Genomic DNA, 22,500 nt, shown 5'->3' on the forward strand with positions numbered 1-22,500 from the left:
CTGCTGCCCTTGTCCTTCTAGATGGTAGTGGTCGTGGGTTTTGAAAGTGCTGTCTAAGGAGCCTTGGTGAGTTTCTGCACTGCATCTTGTAGATGGTACACACACTGCTGCCACTGTGCGTCGGTGGTGGAGGGAGTGAATGTTTGTGGATGGGGTGCCGATCGAGCGGGGGCTGCTTTGAACTGGATGGTGTCGAGCTTCTTGAGTGTTGTGGGAGCTGCACTCATCCAGGCAAGTAGGGAGTATTCCATCACACTCCTGGCTTGTGCCTTGTCGATAGTGGACAGGCTTTGGGGGAGTCAGGAGGTTGAGTTACTCTCCGCAGGATTCCCAGCCTCTGACCTATTCAACTGATAGTAATTACTCGAAGAATTAACCCTGTCAGCCTCACACCTGGAAGTTCCCCTCCGAGTCACTCGCTATCCTGACTTGGTAATATATCCGCCGTTCCTTCACTGTCACGGGGTCAAAATCCTGGCATATTCATCTTGTGGCTGGAGCAAAGTAACAGGTGATCGTGCTACTGGCGCCTGGTATAGTCCCCGCCTGGAGAAAGGAGCGGATATTACCAGCGTCTTACCGTCCACTGTACAATTTCATTGATGTAAATCAAGCTGAATGTCAGGCGGCTACTGTCTACCTAATACAAGCCACCACTATTGTACCATCCACATTTCCAAGTCCCTGTTTGGCTGAGCTCAACTGCAGGGTCAAGCAGAATTACAGGATGATCACAGCACGGAAGGAGGCTATTCGGCACATCCTGTCTGTACTGGCTCTTCAACCGAGCAACTCACCACCCACCCCGCCCCACCCCGCCCCACCTCTGCCTTCTCCCTGTAACCCTGCACACACTTCGCTTTCAGACCACAGTTTCCTTCCCTTTTCAAAGCCTCGATTGAAGCTGCCTCCCCTGGGCCTTCTCAGGCAGCGCGTTCCAGATCCGGAACTCCTCCCAATGCCTGAGGCTGTTTCTCCCCAGGTCGCTGTTGCTTCTTCCGCCGGATCCCCTTCAATCCGTGCCCTCTCCTTCTTGATCTCCTCTCCCCTCCCCCCCACCCCACGACCAATGGGAACAGGTTCACCCTCTTCTACCCTGTCCAGGCCCCCTCGCGATTTTGAGCACCCCTATCGAATCTCCAGGCAATCTTCTCTTCTCCAAGGAAGACAGTCCCGCCTTCCCCAATATATCCACGTCACCCAAGTCCCTCATCCCGGGAACCATTCCCGTGAATCTTCTCTGCACTCTCCAAAGCCTTCACAACCTTCCTAAAGAGCGGTACTCAGAACTGGACGCAATACCCCAGCTGAGGCTGAACTAGTGTCTGATGCAAATTCAACATCACCTCCTTGCTCCTGTACTCTAATAATAAAGCTTAGGGTACTCTATGCTTTACAAGAGATTTTCTTAACCTGCCCTTGCCGTCTTCAATGACGTATTTTAGGTCCCTCTGACCCTGGTACCCCTTTTAGAATTGGGTCCTCTGTTTAATATTGTTTAATCAAAGGGGAAGATGTGCATGGTCAGATATGATATTGGCCACTCTCTACACGTATCCAAAGTCTGAAATTGCTCATTTATTGGACACCGATCCTGCTAACTTCATATCAAGGGGCTGCATTTTTCAAAATGTCCTCCAATCCAATCCGATTCCAATTCGAAACAAAAATAAAAACAAAAATACCTGGAAAAACTCAGCAGGTTTGGCAGCATCGGCGGAGAGGAGCAAGTCCGAATGACCCTTCAACAGAACTAAGTAAAAATAGATGAGATGTGAAATATAAGCTGGTTTAAGGCGGGGGGTGGGGGGGGTGGGACAGGTAGAGCTGGATAGAGGGCCAGTGATAGGTGGAGATAACCAAAAGATGTCACAGACAAAAGGACAAAGAGGTGTTGAAGGTGGTGATATTATCTAAAGGAATGTGCTAATTAAGGGTAGAAAGCAGGACGGGCAAGGTGCAGAGAGCCCTAGCGGGGACGGGGTGGGGTGAAGGAATCAAAATAGGCTAAAAGGTAGAGATAAAACAATTAGCCTTTATCGATTCCTGCACCCCACCCCCACCCCCACTAGGGCTCTCTGCACCTTGCTGGTCCTGCTTTCTACCCTTAATTAGCACATTCCTTAGATAATATCCCCACCTTCAACACCTCTTTGTCCTTTTGTCTGTGACATCTTTTGGTTATCTCCACCTATCACTGGCCCTCTATCCAGCTCTACCTGTCCCACCCACCCCCCTCCGACTTAAACCAGCTTATATTTCGCCTCTCTTCTATTTTTACTTAGTTCTGTTGAAGGGTCGTGAGGACTCGAAACGTCAACGGTGCTCCCTCTCCGCCGATACTGCCAGACCCGCTGAGCTTTTCCAGGTTATTTTTTTGTTTTTGTTTTTGTTTCGGATTTCCAGCGTCCGCAATTCTTTTTTGCTCTTCAATGAAAAATTGGATCGTTGTTCGAGAGCAGATTGACACCGATCGGCTCAACGCTGCCACCATGTGGGATGTGCTCGTTTCGAGTCTCGATTTTCTTTGCGCAGGACTTCGGCTGCCTACCTGAAATAGCGATCGCGAGGGATTCACTCTGGGTGGAGTTGTACTCCCGCCCGGCGATGGTTGTCCGGTACGCGCAAGTGTAGTCTCCCTGATTGGCCATCGTCGTGTTCACCATGGTGAACTCCGCAACTGAGTCGCGCACGGTCAACCTGGTGCTTATCTCCAGCCCATTCTGGTACAGCTGGAAATTGCGGGTCCGGTAGGCTTTCGGGGCTGTGCAGAGCAGGGTGAGTAGCTGCCCCTGGGGGTACAGATGAAACTCGGTGTTCCTGGATATCGTGGGTCGTTCTGCCTTGCCTGAAAGATAAAAGGGAGGCAACTCTTGTGAACGCAAGGCCTGAACGCAAGTCAACCCAATCTTTTGGCATCTCTTACCCCCGCTGTGCATTGACGGACAAGGTTGCCCCTTCCTGGGGAGCCAGAATCCTGATTTCTACAGTGGGAAGGTGGTGGTGGGGGGCGATTGGTGTTGGGGGGGGGGAGGTGGGGTGGTGGTGAGTTAAGCTCAGGGAGGAGGTAGGGCCATGCAGAATATAATCCTGCACCTCTGCAAGCAGAACCACCATCTTGCAAAGCATGAGAGGTGTACGAAACATACGACACTACGAAATCACCCAACAAGACATTAAAGGGGCCATGTGTGCCAATAAGGTACTAATGGATATGTTCCATCAAGATGAGGAAGGTTTGGGTGTCATGGAAGAGGAAGCCATTACCACTGACGAACAAACTTACTATGATTGAGAGAAGATGTACATGTCTGAGATTCGGCAGTATCTAAGAGAATTGAATCTCATCTTCAAAGTCTTCAGGGAACCCTTTGTATCAGACGCTAAGCTGTTTTCTGCAAACGTATGTTGTAAATTTTATGAATACCTTTTTAAAATGTATATATCCTCGTAAGTTTGTTGCCCTCTTAAGAATAAAGAATTGCAAGGTCTATAAGGCAGGAGTGTATGAGCGAATGTAGGAGGGGCTCAACATCACCTCACGAGGAGGAACACATGGATGTCTTCAAATATCGTGGCTCGTAACTACACGAGCGCCTGCCCCATTGTTGCATCTCGCCTTATCTGACGTTTATCGTATGTCTCAGTCGTTCGCAGCGCAGAACAGGACTGACGCCGAAACGAGAGACAGCCTCGTCAAAGATTCACGCCTGACGCTCATCAGGGAAAACACCCGAGCGCCAAGTCTCCAAGCGTCACTGCGATGTTGGCGACGGGACAAACGGGTGCCGTTTGGCGGGCCGGCTGAATCGGGTTGTTCGACGCGTTGCCATGGAGACAGCAACGGAGCACTGTAGGCTCCCCAGGCTCCCGGCTTCAACCAAAGGCATAAGGTTTGACCATATTTCTTTTGTCTGAAGCGACCGGGTCCCTGAGTATAAATGTACATTGCTTCTAGCATGTATAAATGAGCTGCACCATGAACTTGACTCCTGACTTCTGAACCTGCATCTAAACCTCAATTATCTTATCTTAACTGTGTATCCTTTTGTTATTGGCCAGGAAACCTGTCCCACCTTCCGCCCCCACACTTTCACGCCTACCCCCACCCCTAGTCTATTAAAGCCCCTGATAATTTTGATCAACGCAATGAAATCTCCACATAACCTTCTTTGTTCTGAGGAGAACATGCATGAGTTCTCTATTCTCTTTCATGTTGCTCATTCTTGGCGCCAAGCTACCAACCTTAGTTGAACGTTCCCTGGTCTAAAGCAACCCCCAGTGGCTCCACACAACTAGATTCCCATACAGAGGCTACCATTGTGGTAAATCTCCCTTGTTTCCCTAAGGCTATGGTGACCATCGTGTGACGTATGCACGTTTAAGTATCTATTTCAGGGGGACGCAAGGGCATAAGAAACAGGGATTGGAGTAGACCATTCGGCCCATCGAGCCTGCTCTGCCATTCAATGTGCTCACAGCTAAACTTGGGATTCCACTCCATTTTCCTGCTCGCTCCCCATATCCCATCATTAACGGAGAGGCCAAAAATCTGTCCATCCCGGCCCTCAACGATGGAGCATCCACAATCCTCTGGGCTAGATTCCCAACCCTTCGAGTGAAGGCATTCCTTCTCATCTCAGTCCTAAATGATCGGCCCCCTTATCCCGACATTGTGCCCCCGTGTTTTAGATTCCCCCCGACCAGCGGAATCGACCCCTCGGCGCCCACACTGGGAAACCCCTTCACAATCCTGCAGGTCTCAATGAGATCGCCTCCCATTCTTCTAAACTCCAGAGAATATCTCCAGAGGGATCTGGACCAACTGGAAAAATGGGCCAGAAAATGGCAGATGGAATTTAATGCGGAAAAGTGTGAGGTGTTACATTTTGGAAGGACAAACCAAGGTAGGACATACACAGTAAATGGTAGGGCACTGAGGAGTGCGGAGGAACAAAGGGATCTGGGAGTTCAGATACATAATTCCCGGAAAGTGGCATCACAGGTAGACAAGGTTGTAAAGAATGCTTTTGGCACACTGGCCTTCATAAATCAAAGTATTGAGTATAGGAGTTGGGATGTTATGGTGAGGTTGTATAAGACATTGGTGAGGCCAACTTTGGAGTATTGTGTGCAGTTCTGGTCGCCTAACTACAGGAAGGATATCAGTAAGATTGAGAGAGTGCGGAGAAGATTTACTAGGATGTTGCCGGGTCTTCAGGAGTTGAGTTACAGGGAAAGATTAAACAGGTTAGGACTTTATTCCTTGGAGCGTAGAAGGATGAGGGGAGATTTGATAGAAGTTTACAAAATTGTGAGGGGTATAGACAGAGTAAATGCGAGTAGGCTCTTTCCACTTAGATTAGGAGAGATAAACACGAGAGGACATGGCTTTAGGGTGAAAGGGGAAAGGTTTAGGGGGAACATTAGGGGGAACTTCTTCACTCAGAGAGTGGTGAGAGTGTGGAACGAGCTACCATCTGACGTGGTAAATGCGGGCTCACTCTTAAGTTTTAAGAATAAATTGGATAGATACATGAATGGGAAAGGTCTGGAGGCTTATGGACTGGGTGCAGGTCAATGGGACTAGCGGAATAATATTTCGGCACAGACTAGAAGGGCCGAATGGCCTGTTTTTCTGTGCTGTAGTGTTCTATGGTTCTATGGTTCTAATATAAACCCAATTTACTCAGCCTCTCATCCCAGGGACCAATTTAGTGAATCCTTCACTGCACCACCTCCAGTGCAAGTACATCCTTCATTTAACACGGAGACCAGAACTGCGCACCATATTCCAGATGGGGTCTCACCAAAAACCCTGCACAACAGTAGCAAGGCTTCTTCATTCTTGTACTCCAATCCCATTGCAATAAAGGCCAACATGCCATTTGCCTTCCTCCTTACTTGCTACGCCTGCATGCTAACTTTCCGCGTTCCTTCTACAAACACACCCTTTGATCATCGACACTTACAATTCCCTCACCTTTTTAGATAAAGAAAAAAATTGTGTTTTCTTTCAGTCTCATGGCCAAAGTAAACAGCCTTGCACTCCGCTGCGTTACATTCCCATCAGTCACCTTTTGCCCACTCGCCCGACTTTCAGCCTCTCAGTCTCCTCCCCGCAGCTTACCTTCCCACCCTAGCTTGGCCTCATCAGCAAACTCAGATCCATCGCTGAAACAGAAACAGAAATACCAGGAAAAACTCGGCAGGTCTGGCAGCATCGGCGGAGAAGAACACAGTTGACGTTTCGAGTCCTCATGACCCTTCAACAGAACTAAGTAAACTTAGGAAAGGGGTGAAATATAAGCTGGTTTAAGGAGGGTTTGGGGGGGATGGAGTTTGTTGGGACAAGCAACCAGTGATAGGTGGAGATAACCAAAATCTGTCATAGACAAAAGAACAAAGAGGTGTTGAAGGTGGTGATATTATCTAAAGGAATGTGCTAATTAAGAGTAGCAGACAGGGCAGATAAGGTGCAGATGGCTCTAGTGGGGGAATACTAAAAGGTAGTAATAAACAATGGGTGCAAATACATTTAAAAATAATGGAAATAGGTGGGAAAAGACAAATCTATATAAATTATTGGAAAAAACAAAAAGGAGGGGGAAGAAACGGGAAGTGGGTGGGGATGGAGGAGAGAGTTCAAGATCTAAAATTGTTGAACTCAATATTCAGCCCAATAATTTATATAGATTTTTTCTTTTCCCACCTATTTCCATTATTTTTAAATGTATTTCCACCATTGTTTATTTCTACCTTTTAGTATTCCCCACCCCCCACTAGAGCCATCTGCACCTTGTCTGTCCTGTCTTCCACTCTTAATTAGCACATTCCTTTAGATAATATCACCACCTTCAACACCTCTTTGTTCTTTTGTCTGTGACAGATTTTGGTTATCTCCACCTATCACTGGCTATTTGTCCCAACAAACCCCCCACCTTAAACCAGTTTATATTTCACCCCTTTCCTAATTTTACTTAGTTCTGTTGAAGGGTCACGAGGACTCGAAACGTCAACTGTGCTCCCCTCTCCGCCGATGCTGCCAAACCTGCTGAGTTTTTCCAGGTGTTTCTGTTTCTGTTTTGGATTTCCGGCGTCCGCAGTTTTTTTTTGTTTTTATTTTTAGATACGTCGCCCTCTGCCTCTTTGCCTCAGTCACTCATGTGGAGCGACCTCGAAACCAGAAAGCGGGGGTGGGGGGGTGGAAATCGGCGACTCACTTGTGATGGCGACCTGGACCCGGTCACTGTGAGTGGACGAGTGCATCTTGTGGTTGATCAGCACTTTGAACATGCAAGTGAAGTAGCCTTCCTGGTGCATGCTGATGTTGTGGATGGTCAGGATGGCGCTGGAGGCTGACGTCGGCCCCACCGAGGCCACCGGTCCCGACTCGCCCACTTTGTAGAGGTAGAAGGTGATCACCGCGAAGACGCTGGCCGACGAGCAGCGGAAGTTGACGGCCTCGCCTTGGACGAACATGCCGGACGTCCGCAACACCGAAATCGAGGGCCGCAACAGGACATCTGAGGCGGGGGAAAGAAAGAGAGAGTGATCACGGGTGAATCGCTTTGCTCCAGAGGCCCGGGTCAAACCGTTTTGGCCGGGGTTGGGTGGAGGGGGGCATCATTGGATCTAGAAATTCGCCCCGGGTCACCTTTACATCGCCTATTCTAAATCCCGCTCGATTTCAGCTCCACGGGCATGTTGATTGGACGGCCACCGGGCGGGGGATTGGACCAAGCAACGAATGCAACACGGCCTGTTCTCCATTCTTAGCCAGGATGAGTTTCCTCCCCATTCAGAAATATACAGAGCAAAGGTTACCTGTTTCAATCCCACGCTGTCCGAACATATGAAGCAGGAACAGGAGGAGGCCACTCGGCCCCTCGAGCCTGCCCCGCCATTCAATAAGCTGACGGCCAATCTGATTGTAACCTCAGCCCCACATTCCGGCCGACCCCCCCAATAACCTTTCACCCACCCCCACCTTGCTTAACCAGAATCTATCACGCTCGGCCTTAAACATATTTAAAGACCCTGTTCCCAACGCCTTTTGGGGAAGAGATTTCCAAAGGCTCACCAACCTTTGAGAGAAGGAAATTCTCCTCGTCTCCATTTAAATGGACGAACCCATATTTACAAACAGTGACGTCTATCACAGAATCACACACACAGTGCAGAAGAGGCCCTTCGGCCCATCGAGTCTGCACCGACACTGTGAGAAACGCCTGACCTACCTACCTAATCCCATTGACCAGCGCTTGGCCCCATCGCCTTGAATGTCATGACGTGCCAAGTGTTCATCCAGGTGCTTTTTAAAGGATGTGAGGCTAACCCGCCTCCACCACCCTCCCAGGCAGCGCATTCCAGACCCTCACCACCCTCTGGGTAAAAAAAGTTTTTCCTCACACCCACCCCCCAAACCTCCTGCCCCTCACCTTGACCTTATGTCCACCTGTGACTGACCTTTCAACTAAGGGGAACAGCTGCTCCCTATCCACCCTGTCCATGCCCCTCATAATCTTGTACATCTCAATCAGGTCACCCCTCAGTCTTCTCCGCTCCAACGAAAACAACCCAAGTCTATCCAACCTCTCCTCATAACTCAAATGTTTCATCCCAGGTCACATCCTGGTGAATCTCCTCTGCACCCCCTCCAGTGCCATCACATCCTTCCTATAATGTGGTGACCTAAGGTCTAGATTCTATGTCTAGGTTTAGATTCTCCCACAAGGGGAAACATCCTCTCCACATCCACCCTGTCAAATCCCCTGAGGGTCCTATATGCATCCATCAAGACGCCTCTTATTCTTCTAAACTCCAGTGAGGACAACTCTGGCCAAAGGCTCAGGCGTCACCTCTTACGTTGTAACATAAAACCACGTTCGGAGTTCTAGATAAAAATAACAGAAAGTGTCGTAAAAACTCAGCAGGTCTGGGAGCATCTGTGAAGAGAGACAAAGAGTTAACGTTTTGAGTCCAATGTGACTCTTCTTCGGAACTTAGATGCCAAAACTGAACAGCATACAAATATACGAATGAGGAACAGGGGTAGGCCATTCGGCTCCTCGACTCTGCTCCCCCATTCAATTAGATCATGCCCGATCTGATTGTAACCTCGACCCCACATTCCGGCCTCCCCCACCCCTCCGATAACCTTTCACCCCCCCCTTGTTAATCAAAGAATTGATCTACCTCGGCCTTAAAAACATTCAAAGACTCTGCCTCAAAACTCCATTTGATATTTCTTACATCCATTGCACATTTACGAAGCTGAACTTTATCAGTCCAGTCATATTAAGTGCATTGCAACTTGTGATGTTTTCTTCTCTCTGGGGTTCATGAGTCTTTGGCACCCTCTTCCTCAAAAGGCCGGTGGAAGTAGAGTTTTTGAATATTTTTAAGGCAAGATCGATTCTTGGTAAACAAGGAGGGGTGAAGGGCTAATCAGGGAGAGGCAGGAATGTGGGGTTGAGGTTACAATTAAATCAGGCATGGTCTTATTGGATGGGCGAGCAGGTTGGAGGGGCCGAGTGGTCTACTCCCGCTCCTAATTCATACGTTCGTGTCAACATCGTTAGACCGAAAGCGGGATCATCTTGGCAAGTCACAACAGGAACTCACTGGGTAGAACATCTGTCTGACATAGAATTAGATAGCGCTGACTGCACTAAATACCAAGCACTGTGTGTTCGGCGCGGTCGCTCAGGCCCCACTCGTTTTGCCCCCAACCATTTCCTTAGCCCTGGTGTTCATATCGCACACCTGTGATGCTACAAAGTGGCGGGACCCTTCCAGAAGGGTTCTGAAGCGGGGGGGGGCCCCAGCGGGTGAGAAGTTCCCCAAAATGGCCACTGTCAGATCGTCTCTGCCCATCCCACGCAGCTCCTGCTGAGCTAACTCAATTGGCCGCAAGAGGACGTAAGGACAGAGGCGGTGCGTAGTCCGCAGCTGGTCCGATCCCACCCCATCCTGCGTCTACACAGAGAGAAACAGGCTTAACGTTTCATCTCCGTACGGCCCTCCTTCAGAGCTGGACAGCAGTAGACATTTGATGCATTTTATACTGGGGGTGGAGCAGGGGGAGCAAGGTGGAAGGTCGGCTATAGGTGTGATCTCAGGAGAGATTGACAAAGATGTCCTGGACGCAAGACGAAGGGAGCGTTAATGATAGCGTTAAAGTCTAAAGAAGGTGTTGATGGTGGCATAAAGGTACAATAGCGGAATGTCTGAATAGCAGAAGGGTCAGCGTTCAGTGAGATCACAACATAGGAACAAGTGATAGATGGCCCTTTTTGGAGGGTGGGGTGTGGTGACTGGGGGTAAAGGATCAAAAAAACTGAATGAATCAATCAATAAATAACGCATAAAAATAAATTTAAATTTAAATTCAACGTTAAAAAATGGATTTCAAAAGGGTGCGGTCGAGACGGAGGAGAGAGTTCGTGGTCTGAAGTTGTTGGACTCAATATTCAGTCCGGAGGGCTGTAAAGCGCCCGGTCGGAAGATGAGGTGCTGTTCCTCCAGTTTGCGTTGGGCTTCACTGGAACAATGCAGCAAGCCAAGGACGGACATGTGGGCATGAGAGCAGGGTGGGAGTGTTGAAATGGCAAGCGACAGGGAGGTTTGGGTCATGCTTGCGGACAGACCGAAGGTGTTCCGCAAAGCAGGCACCCAGTCTGCGTTTAGTCTCCCCCGGCAATGCAGAGGAGGGGGCCACATTGGGAGCTGGCATCGTCCACAGACGTGTCGGGTTAAGTAGCCTCCGACACGGGTAAAAAAGGCAGGAGGAGTTCCGGGAGGGATTTGAACCTGCATTAGCCTAGTGCATTAACAGTAGGCCAACAATGCACCTCAACTGCCTCCGCTACAAGTATACCCTTCCTTCAGTGAGGAGATATTAATGATACGCAGACTCACGAATGCCCTGTATCGTTGTAGCAAGCCCTTCCCTACATTTCTACCCCACTCTCCACCACCGCCCTTTCAGTAAGGAACCAGCATCCCATTTGCCTTCCTAATGATTGTCGCTGATGCTCGAGGAGGGTGGAACTGGGTGACAGCAGGGCAGATCAAAGGGTTGTGGGGTTGGAGGAGACTTCAGAATTGGGGATGGGGGGGAGGTGAGACCACGGAGGGGTTTGCAAGCGAGGGTGAGGGCAAACAGCACGAAATGTGGAAGAAGTAGGGTGATTGCGGGGGGGGACTGGGTGGGGAGGAACCCCAGCGTTGGCACCCTTAGCCTAACAGCCAACTCTGTGGATTGCAGAGGATTCCATATAACACCACATTTGGCATAGAGTGATAGAGTCACAGAAAAAGGCCCTTGGGCCCATCTAGTCTGCGCCGGTCAAACAAGTACCTAACTAGTGCTGGCACCTGGAGAGGGTCCAGAGGAGGTTCACGAGAACGATCCCTGGAATGAAAGGCTTAACATATGAGGAACATTTGAGGACTCTGGGTCTATACTCGATGGAGTTTAGAAGGATGAGGGAGGGGATCTGATTGAAACTTACAGAATAATGAAAGGCCTGGATAGAGTGGAGGTGGGGAAGATGTTTCCATTAGTAGGAGAGACTAGGACCCGAGGGCACAGCCTCAGAGTAAAGGGAAGACCTTTTAGAACAGAGATGAGGAGAAACTTCTTTAGCCAGAGAGTGGTGAATCTATGGAATTCATTGCCACAGAAGGCTGTGGAGGCCAGGTCATTGAGTGTATTCAAGAGCGAGATAGATAGGTTCTTGATTGGTAAGGGGATCAAAGGTTATGGGGAGAAGGCGGGAGAATGGGGTTGAGAAAATTATCAGCCATGATTGAATGGCGGAGCAGACTCGATGGGCCGAATGGCCTAATTTCAGCTCCTATGTCTTATGGTCTATTCTAATCCCATTTGCCAGCACTAGGCCCATAGCCTTATATGCCAAGGCATCACAAGTACACAATCAAATACTTCTTAAATGTTATGAGGGTTTCTGCCTCTACCACCCTTACAGGCAGTGAGTTCCAGATTCCCACCACCCTCTGGGTGAAAAAAATTCTTCCTCACATCCCCTCTAAACCTCCTGCCCCTTACCTTAAATCTATGCCCCCTGATTATTGATCCCTCTATCAAGGGGAAAAGTCCCTGTCTACCCTAAATACGCCCCCTCATAACTTTATACATGCAACACCAAAGCAGCGCCTGCTAGTGTTTATACTATTTTCGGGGGTAAAAAAACAATTAAACTCAATTAATAAAACAAGGGGGCAAATTAAATGGCAGCCCCTTAAAGGGAAACTGCGAAAACAAAGAGAAACTCTGAAAGAAGACTAACAAAAATGAAATTTAAGTACGACTAAAGGTGCCAACAAAGGTGCCAAGCCCCTGTGGTACCCACCCAAGCCTCGATCGTGCCCAAGTGTTTATGCTCCATTCGGGCCTCCCCACCTAAATCCCACATCACCAGGCCTCACTCCCTGTCTACTGCAAACGTGTGCCCAGTGCCTTTGTCTGTTTGTTTAGCTTCCCCTCAAATGCATCTGTAGGATTCACCTCGAACTCTCCCTCAGGCAACAAAGCTCAGTGTTCTCACCATCATTTGGGTAAAGGAAGTTCATCCCGACTTCCCGGTTGGATTTTCGGTAGCTATCTTACATTAACGGTCCAGTTAATGAAGAGCGCCCACCCTATTAAAGCCTTTCGTAGTTTTAAAGACCTCAGCTCGGTCAGCCATCCTTTATTTCTTTCACCAAGGAGAAATGAGCTCCAGTTTGCCAGTCCTTCCTTTCCCAAAGTGCATTCCCACACAGTACGTGGGACTGGACAGTGAGGCAATGCGTTTAATTGCCTGCCAATGCGATTCTGCCCAAGCTGACTTTTTACTTACCATAATGCTCAGCGGAGACAACCGTCAATGAGGAACAGTCAAAATTGTCATGCAAGACTCATTATTTGATGAACGTGCACTGTCAGAAACTTGATGCGGGCAATCTGCTAGCCTCAAGTCAAATTAACAAGGTGGATGCTGCGGAGGTGGCAGAGAGTGGCAGCAGTGTACCAACAGCTGGTCCTTGTATCATTCAATCGTGGGATGTGGGCGTTGCTGGCAAGGTGCAGCATTAACTGCCCATCTCTAATTGACCCTGGAGAGGCTGGTGGCCAACTGTCTTCTAGAACCGCTGCAGTCCGCGTAGTGTGGGTACACCCGCACAATCCACATGGTGCAGGTTCCAGGGAGTGTAGAGCCAACCATATTGCTGAGTGTCTGGAGTCATAGGTAGGTTAGACCACATAAAGAACAGAAGATTTATTTCCCTAAAGAGGATTGGTGAACTAGATGGATTTCCCCCCGCACCGGTCATTAATAAGACATGAAGTTCCTGATTATTAAAAATTTATTCACGAGATGTGGGTTTCTCTGGCTGGGCCAGTATTCATTGCCCATCGCTCGATGCCCTTAAGAAGGTGGTGGGTGAGCTGCCTTCTTGAACCACTGCAGTCCCTGTGGTGTAGGTACACCCACAGCGCTGTTAGGGAGGGAGTTCCAGGATTTTGTCCATGTGGTGTAGGTAAACCCACAGTGCTGTTAGGGAGTTCCAGGATTTTGTCCATGTGGTGTAGGTACACCCACAGTGCTGTTAGGGAGGGAGTTCCAGGATTTTGTCCCTGTGGTGTAGGTACACCCACAGTGCTGTTACGGAGGGAGTTCCAGGGTTTTGTCCATGTGGTGTAGGTACACCCACAGTGCTGTTAGGGAGGGAGTTCCAGGATTTTGTCCCCTGTGGTGTAGGTACACCCACAGTGCTGTTAGGGAGGGAGTTCCAGGATTTTGTCCCTGTGGTGTAGGTACACCCACAGTGCTGTTAGGGAGGGAGTTCCAGGATTTTGTCCCTGTGGTGTAGGTACACCCACAGTGCTGTTAGGGAGGGAGTTCCAGGATTTTGTCCATGTGGTGTAGGTACACCCACAGTGCTGTTAGGGAGGGAGTTCCAGGATTTTGACCAGTGACAGTGAAGGAACGGCCAATATATTTCCAAGTCAGGATGTTGAGTGAATTGGTGTGGAATTTCCAGGTGTAGGTGTTCACATCTATCTTCTGTTCTTGTCTTTATAGGTGGTAGTGATTGTGGGTTTGGAAGGTGCTGCCTAAGGAGCCTTGGTGAGTTGCTGCAGTGCAACTTGTAGATGGTACACACACTGCTGCTACTGTGAATGTGTGGCCAATAAAGCAGGCTGATTTTTCCAGGACAATGTCCAGCTTCTTGAGTGTTGTGGGAGCTGAACTCATCCAGGCAAGTGGGGAGTATTCCATCACCCTCCTGACTTGTGCCTTGTAGATGGTGGACAGGCTTTGGGGAGTCAGGGGGTGAGTTACTCACCACAGGGTTCCTAGTATCTGACCTGCTCTTGTAGTCGCAGTATTTTTTTGGCTGATCCCAGTTCAGTTTCTGGTCAGTGGGAACTCCAAGGATGTTGATAATGGGGGGTGCCATTGAACATCAAGGGGCGATGGTTGGGTTCTCTCTTGTTGGAGATGGTCACTGTGTGTCACAAATGTCACTTGCCTTGTCAGCCCAAGCCTGGATACTGTTCAGGTCTTGCTGCATTTGGACATGGGCTGCTTCAGTATCTGAGGAGTCGCGAATGGTGCTGAACATTGTGCAACCATCAGCGAACATTCCCCACTTCTGACCTTACGATGGAAGGAAGGTCATTGATGGAGCAGCTGAAGGTGGTTGGGCCTAGGACACTGCCCTTAGGGACTCCTGCAGCTGAGATAACAGACCTCCAACCACCACAACCATCTTCCTTTGTGCTTGCTATGACTCCAACCAGCGGAGAGTTTTGCCCGTGATTCCTATTGACTCCAGTTTTGCTAGGGCTCCTTGATGCCACACTTGGTCAAATGCTGCCTTGATGTCAAGGGCGGTCACCCTCACCTCACCTCAGGAGTTCAGCTCCTATGCTTGAACCAAGGCTGTAACGAGGTCAGGAGCTGAGCGGCCCTGGCAGAACCCAAACTGGGCATCAGTGAGCAGGTTATTGCTAAGCAAGTGCCGCTTGATAGCCCCTTCCATTGCTTCACTGATAATCGAGGGTAGACCAATGGTGTGGTAATTGGCTAGGTTGGATTTACCCTGCTTTTGGTACACAGGGCAACTTTCCCACTCGGCCAGGTAGATGCCAGTGATTTTGATTGAATTCAGATTCCACCACCCACCAACTGTGATGGGATTCGATCCCAGGGCCCCAGGTTTCCAATTCAGTGACATTCTCACTTCGGTACCGTCACTCACTCCGAGTTCCTGCCCCCAAGCTTGGCCTGCATGGTGCAGTGCATGCTCCTTGACAGCCGCAGTAAACGCAAACTCCAGGGATGCAACTAATGTCTGATGAGGGTTTCGAATTAACCCTCGGAACCAACTTTTACAGGGGCCATTTCCAAATGGCAGGGCAGAGATCGAGATCTCCCGTGTCCCTCTTGCACCCACTAAAGATGTTTTCTTTGTCCTCTTTATAATGTGTTTATTTTTCTGAATTGTATCATTGCAAAGATAAACACTGAACAAAGTGATATTTTTTCTCAAAAGTGTCAGTCCGTATCTTGTTCTCAAGTATTTTTTTTTTCATTTCAGACAGTGCTGACCTTCAATCTGCTATTAACACCTACTCTGGACCAGCTCTGGCCTTCATTCAGCTCTTTACACATTCTGCTATTTCGCTTTCAGACAGTGCTGACCTTCATTCTGCTATTAACACCTACTCTGGACCAGCTCTGTCCTTCATCAGCTTTTTACACATTCTGCTATTTCGCTTTCAGACAGTGCTGACCTTTATTCTGCTATTAACACCTACACTGGACCAGTGCTGACCTTCATTCAGCTCTTTACACATTCTGCTATTTCGCTTTCAGACAGGGCTGACCGTTATTCTGCTATTAACATCCACTCCGGACCAAAAGCTTTAGCCTTTCATGCTCTCATTACCGCTTTCTTTGCCCCGTGCTCGGTGCCAGCTTTAACATTCAATCTACCCTGGGCCTCTAACCTATCCCCGGCCTTCTCTTTTGCTCCACCTGCCACTCCCCCCTTTCTCTACGTGTTCTTATTTCCCTTCAGGGGGAGGAGCCGAAACTCTTCTGCCAGCCCGTCATCTGAGCCCTGAAAGGGTTGACCAGCCTTACCTGTCACGGTCACTTTGACACGCTCACTCTCCGAGGAGTTGTACAGTTTTCCCGACCTCTTGAGCTGGTAGAGGCAGAGGTAATACCCGTTGTCGGCGTAGGTGAGGTTGGCGATGGAGAAGGTCATCGAGAATCCTGCCGTTGGCACGGCCTGGTAGGCCACGGGGGTCTCCCCGTCGACCTTGAGCAGCAGGAAGATGGCCCCGCTGAAGATGGAGGAGGCGGTGCACCTGATGCTCACGTACTCGCCGATGGAATACTTGCCAGATGTGCGGAACAGCTGGATGTGCGGCTTGGTCGGCTGGTCTGAAGGCGAAAAACGAGACGGGGAGGGGGGTGGGGGAGGGAGATTGGATGAAACAAGGAGGCGGCGAAAATCAGGTCACCGTGGGAATGAGACGCCAGAGAACGAGGTTGTTCAGGCCCTCCCTATCTTTCAACGGGCCGAGGCATGTGGCTGAGGTGTGACCACTTTCGCTGCAGCTGTGCAGGTTCTCTGTTTCCTTCCACATTTCCCAATTGAATTGGGAACGGGGAGAAGGCAGCACTGCAGCGTTGTCGTCGGACCCACAATCCGGAGGCCCGGGTTAATACCCTGGGGTCATGGGTGCAAACAACTGGCGCAATGTCCAACTGGGGGCTGCCTCTGCCTCGACCCCCGTGGTCCCCCCACCCACCGTCTCACCACCCCCACCGCCCCCCACCACCCGCCGTCTTACACGTCGTTTTTGTTCAATTTTTGTTTCACGACAGGAGTACAAATAGGGGATCGCTGGGGCACTGGGTTGAGTGGGAGGAGAGCGGTGAGCCCGAACAGGTCGGTTTCCAGTGGCCTTGCTCACTCTCCTTAACGGTACTGGATAAAGGAGGAGGAGAAGGGCTTCAACTGCCTGGAGAGAGGCTTGCGGGGTTGGGGGGGTGGGGGAGAGGCGTGGAGGTGAGGGGAAGCCAGTCATAAAATGTAAAGGGAAGACCTGAGGTCCATTTTGGTTTTGATTCCCAGCAGGAAACGCCTGATATGAATTTCGCCAGCTTTTCATTTAACCCAAAAGCAATGCAACCGAAATTCAGGGAAAATGCATAATAGGCATAATTGCTCATTGACACAATCGACCATGTGTAAACTAACATCAATTCACATTCTCCGACTTCTGTGCGCCAGGACTGCTATTCCGCTGCACTGAATGCCAGGGAAGTGAATGTCAGGTATAATTGGAGGCTTTAACATACATTTCACATTACCACAATTCTTCCCTCTCCCAGGTAAATGCAAAACAGTAGCCAGGTAAAGAGGGCAGTATTTAATGATTTTTTTTTCATTCGTTCATAGGATGTGGGCGCTGCTCGATAGACCAGTATTTATTGCCTATCCCTAATTGCCCCTTGAGAAGGTGTTCGCCAGCTGATTTCTTAAACCGCTGCAGTCCATGTGGTGTAGGTACACCCACAGTTAGGGGTGGGAGGGAGTTCCAGCGACAGTGAAGGAACGGCCGATACATTTCCAGGTCAGGACGGTGAGTGGCTCAGAGGGGGAACTTCCAGGTGGTGGTGTTCCCATTTCTTTGATGCCCTTGTCCTTCTAGGTAGTAGCGGCCGTGGGTTTGGAAGATGCTGTCGAAGGAGCCTTGGCGAGTTGCTGCAGTGCATCTTGTAGATGGTACACACACTGCTGCCACTGTGCGTCGGTGGTGGAGGGAGTGAATGTTTGTGGATGGGGTGCCAATCAAGCGGGGCTGCTTTGTCCTGGATGGTGTCGAGCTTCTCGAGTGTTGTGGGAGCTGCACTCATCCAGGCAAGTGGAGAGTATTCCATCACACTCCTGACTTGTGCCTTGTAGATGGCGAATAGGCTTTGTGGCATCAGGAGGTGAGTTACTCTCTGCAGGATTCCTAGCCTCTGACCTGCTCTTGTAGCCATTGCATTTATATGGCTGGTCCAGTTCAGTTTCTGGTCAATGCTAACCATCAGGATGTTGATAGTGGTAGTTCAGTAATGCCATTGAATGTCAAGGGGCGATGGTTGGATTCTCTCTTGTTGGAGATGGTCATTGCCTGGCACTTGTGTGGCGCGAATATTACTTGCCACTTGTCAGCCCAAGCCTGGATATTGTCCAGGTCTTGCTGCATTTGGACATGGACTGCTTCAGTATCTGAGGAGTCGCGAATGGTGCTGAACAATGTGCAATCATCAGCGAACATCCCCACTTCTCACCTTATGATGGAAGGAAGGTCATTGATGAAGCAGCTGAAGGTGGTTGGGCCGAGGACACTACCCTGAGGAACTCCTGCAGTGATGTCCCAGAGCTGAGATGACTGACCTCCAACAACCACAACCATCTTCCTTTGTGCTAGCTATGACTAACCAGAGGAGAGTTTTCCCCCTGAGTCCCATTGACTCCACTTTTGCCAAGGCTCCTTGATGCCACACTCTGTCAAATGCGGCCTGGATATCAAAGACAGACATCCTCACCTCACCTAGGGAGGTCAGATCTTTTGTCCATGTTTGGACCAAGGCTGCAATGAAATCAGGAGCTGAGTGGCCCTGGCAGAACCCAAACTGGGCGTCAGTGAGCAGGGTCTTGCTAAGCAAGTGTTGCTTGATAGCACTGTTGATAATCCCTTCCATTACTTTATTGATGATGGAGGGTAGGCTGATGGGACGGTAATTGGCAGGGTTGGAATTGTCCTGCTTTTTGTGTACAGGACATACGCGGGCAATTTTACACATAGCTCTGTGGATGCCAGCATTGTAATTGTTCTGGAACAGCTTGGCTAGGGGCGCGGCAAGTTCTGGAGCACAAGTCTTCAGAACTATTGCCGGAATATTGTCAGGGCCCATAGCCTTTGCAGTATCCAGTGCCTTCAGCTGTTTCTTGATATCACGTGGAGTGAATCAAATTGGTTGAATACTGGCATCCGCGATGCTGGGGACCTCCGGAGGAGGCTGAGATGGATCATCCACTCAACACTTCTGGTTGCAGATTGCAGCAAATGCTTCATCTATATCTTTGTGTGGGCTCCTCCATCATTGAGGATGGGGATATTTGTGGAGCCTCCTCCTCCAATGAGTTGTTTAATTGTCCATCACCAGTCACGACTGGATGTGGCAGGACTGCAGAGCTTAAATCTGATCTGTTGGTTATGGGGGTCGCTTAGTTTTGTCTGTCACTTGCTGCTTTATGCTGTTTGGCATGCAAGTAGTCCTGTTTTATAGCTTCACCAGGTTGACATCTCATTTTTAGGTGTGCCTGGTGCTGCTCCTGGCCTGCCCTCCTGCACTCTTCATTGAATCAGGGTTGATCCCCTGGCTTGGCGGTAACGGTAGAGTGGGGGATATGCCGGGCCATGAGGTTACAGATTATCTTTGAGTACAATTCTGCTGCTGCTGATGGCCCACAGCACCTCATGGATGCCCAGTCTTGAGTTGATGGTCCTGTTTACGAAATCTATCCCATTCAGCACGGTGGTAGTGCCACACAACACGATGGAGGGTGTCCCCAATGTGAAGACGGGACTTTGTCTCCGCAACGACTGTGTGGTGGTCACTCCTGCCCATACTGTCATGGACAGATGCATCTGCGGCAGGCAGGTTGGTGAGGATGAGGTCAAGTATGTTTTCCCCTCTTGTTGGTTCCCTCACCACCTGCCGCAGACCCGGTCTAGCTGTTATGTCATTTAGGACTCGGCCAGCTTGGTCAGTAGCTGTGCTACCGAGCCACTCTTGGTGTTAGACATTGAAGTCCCCCACCCAGAGGACATTCTGCACCCTTTCCACCCTCAGTGCTTCCTCCAAGTGGTGTTCAACATGGAGAGGAGCACTGATTCATCAACTGAGGGAGGGCGGTACGTGGTAATCAGCAGGAGGTTTCCTTGCCCATGTTTGACCTGATGGTGAGACTTCATAGGGTCCGGAGTTAATCTTCAGGACTCCCAGGGCAACTCCCATCCGACTGTATACCACTGTGTCGCCACCTCTGCTGGGTCGGTTCTGCTGGTGGGACAGGACATACCCAGGGACACTGACGGTAGGGTCTGGGACGTTATCTGTCAGATCTGATTCCATGAGTTTGGTTAGGCCACGCTGCTGCTTGAGTTATCTGTGAGACAGCTCTCCCAATTTTGGCACTAGCTTGCCGGTGTTAGTAAGGAAGACTTTTGCAGGGTCGACATTGCTGAGATTTCCGTTGTCATTTCTGGTGCCTAGATCGATGCTGGGTAGCCTGTCAAGGCCGTATTGAATGAACGGCATGACACTAGGAAGTTCACAGGAACAAAGAGACCTTGGCGTGTGTGTCCATAGGTCTCTGAAGGTGGAGGGACATGTCAGTGAGGTAGTGGAAAAGGCATATGGGACACTTGCCTTTATCAATCGAGGCATAGATTACAAAAGTAGGGAGGTCATGTTGGAGTTGTATAGAACCTCAGTGAAGCCACAGCTGGAGTACTGTGTGCAGTTCTGGTCGCCACATTATAGGAAGGATGTGATTGCACTGGAGGGGATGCAGAGGAGATTCACCAGGATGTTGCCTGGGATGAAACGTTTAAGTTATGAAGAGAGGTTGGATAGACTTGGGTTGTTTTCGTTGGAGCAGAGAAGACTGAGGGGCGACCTGATCGAGGTGTACAAGATTATGAGGGGCATGGACAGGGTGGATAGGGAGCAGCTGTTCCCCTTAGTTGAAGGGTCAGTCACAAGGGGGCATAAGTTCAAGGTGAGGGGCAGGAGGTTTAGGGGGGATGTGAGGAAAAACTTTTTTGACCCAGAGGGTGGTGAGGGTCTGGAATGCGCTGCCTGGGAGGGTGGTGGAGGCGGGTTAGCCTCACATCCTTTAAAAAGTACCTGGATGAACACTTGGCACGTCATAAACATTCAAGGCTATGGGGCCAAGTGCGGGTCAATGGGATTAGGTCGGTAGGTCAGGTGTTTCTCACGTGTCGGTGCAGACTTGAAGGGCCGAAGGGCCTCTTCTGCACTCTGTGTGATTCTGATCCTGTCCAGTTTTGTTCCCTTGTCACAACTGAATGGCTTGTTGGCCATTTCACAGTCAACCACATTGCTGTGGTCCTGTAGTTACATATAGGGCAGATTCCCTTCCCTGGAGGGCATTAGTGAACCATCTGGGCTTTTACAACAATGGTTTCATGGTCATCATTAGACTTTTAATTCCAGATTATTGTCGAATTCAAATGCCACTATTTGCCGTGGCGGGATTGGAACACGGGACCCTAAAGCATTACCCCCGGGTTCTGGATCATTAGTCCAGCGACAAAGCCACTACACCGTCACCTCCCCTCACGCTATTATGATGGAGTTACAGCATTTTAACCCCAGCGACAGTGAAGGAACGGCCGACATATTTCCAAGTCAGGATGGTGAGTGGCCTGGAGGGGAACTTCCAGGTGGTGGTGTTCCCATGTGTCTGCTGCCCTTGTCCTTCTAGACGGTAGTGGTCATGGGTTTGGAAGGTGCTGTCTAAGGAGCCTTGGTGAGTTGCTGCAGTGCATCTTGTAGATGGTACACATACTGCTGCTACTGTCCGTCGGTGGTGGGAGGGAGTGGATGTTTGTGGATGGGGTGCCGATCAAGCGGGGCTGCTTTGTCCTGGACAGTGTCGAGCTTCTTGAGTGTTGTGGGAGCTGCACTCATCCAGGCAAGTGGAGAGTATTCCATCACACTCCTGACTTGTGCCTTGTAGATGGTGGGCAGGCTTTGGGGAGTCAGGAGGTGAGTGACTCACTGCAGAATTCCAAGCCTCTGGCCTGTTCTTGTATCCACAGTATTTATATGGCTGGTCCAGCTCTGGTTCTGGTCAATGGTAACCCCCAGGATGTTGATATGTGTTTGTTTGTGTGTCTGTCAATGTGTCTGTATGTGTGTCTCTGTGTGAGAATGTGCGGGTGTGTGTGTGTATATATATGTGTGCCTGTGCACGTGTGTTTCTGTGAGTGTGTGTAATTGTGCTTTTGTGTGTGTTAGTGAAAGTGTGTGTGTGTGAGTTTGTGTGTGAGATTGTGTGTGTGTGAGATTGTGTGCATACGTGCATGTGTGTGTGTGTGTGTGTGTGAGCGCCTTTGTCTCTGTGTGTGTGTTTTTGTGTGTGAGAGAGAGAGAGAAAGTGTGCATATTTACATGTGTGCGTGTCTGTCCATCTGCATGTGTTTGTGTGTCCGTGTGTGCATATGTGTGTCTGTGTGTTTATGTGTGTCTGCGTTTCTGTGATTGTGTGCCTGTGAGTAAGTGTGTGTCTATGTATGTATGTGCGTGTCTATGTGTGTGTGTCTGAGTGAGTGTGTGCCTATGTATGTATGTGCGTGTGTGTATGTGTGTGTCTATG

At 49.7% G+C, this 22,500-nt stretch overlaps 1 protein-coding gene across 1 annotated transcript in view; it reads right to left on the minus strand.

Moving 5' to 3' along the window:
- Positions 1–22,500, minus strand: part of LOC144675841 (scavenger receptor cysteine-rich domain-containing protein DMBT1-like) — a gene marked incomplete at its 5' end in the record, with an annotated part of 61,722 nt that overhangs the window by 22,374 nt on the left and 16,848 nt on the right. Inside the window, 3 exons of the mRNA XM_078536416.1 lie at positions 2,552–2,848; positions 7,224–7,526; positions 16,167–16,472. Of these exons, the coding sequence (XP_078392542.1) occupies positions 2,552–2,848; positions 7,224–7,526; positions 16,167–16,472 (906 nt within the window). The remainder of the gene's footprint in view (positions 1–2,551; positions 2,849–7,223; positions 7,527–16,166; positions 16,473–22,500) is intronic.

Source organism: Cetorhinus maximus, unplaced genomic scaffold (assembly GCF_964194155.1).
Source record: "Cetorhinus maximus unplaced genomic scaffold, sCetMax3.hap1.1 HAP1_SCAFFOLD_1191, whole genome shotgun sequence".
NCBI classification, from domain to species: Eukaryota; Metazoa; Chordata; class Chondrichthyes; order Lamniformes; family Cetorhinidae; genus Cetorhinus; species Cetorhinus maximus.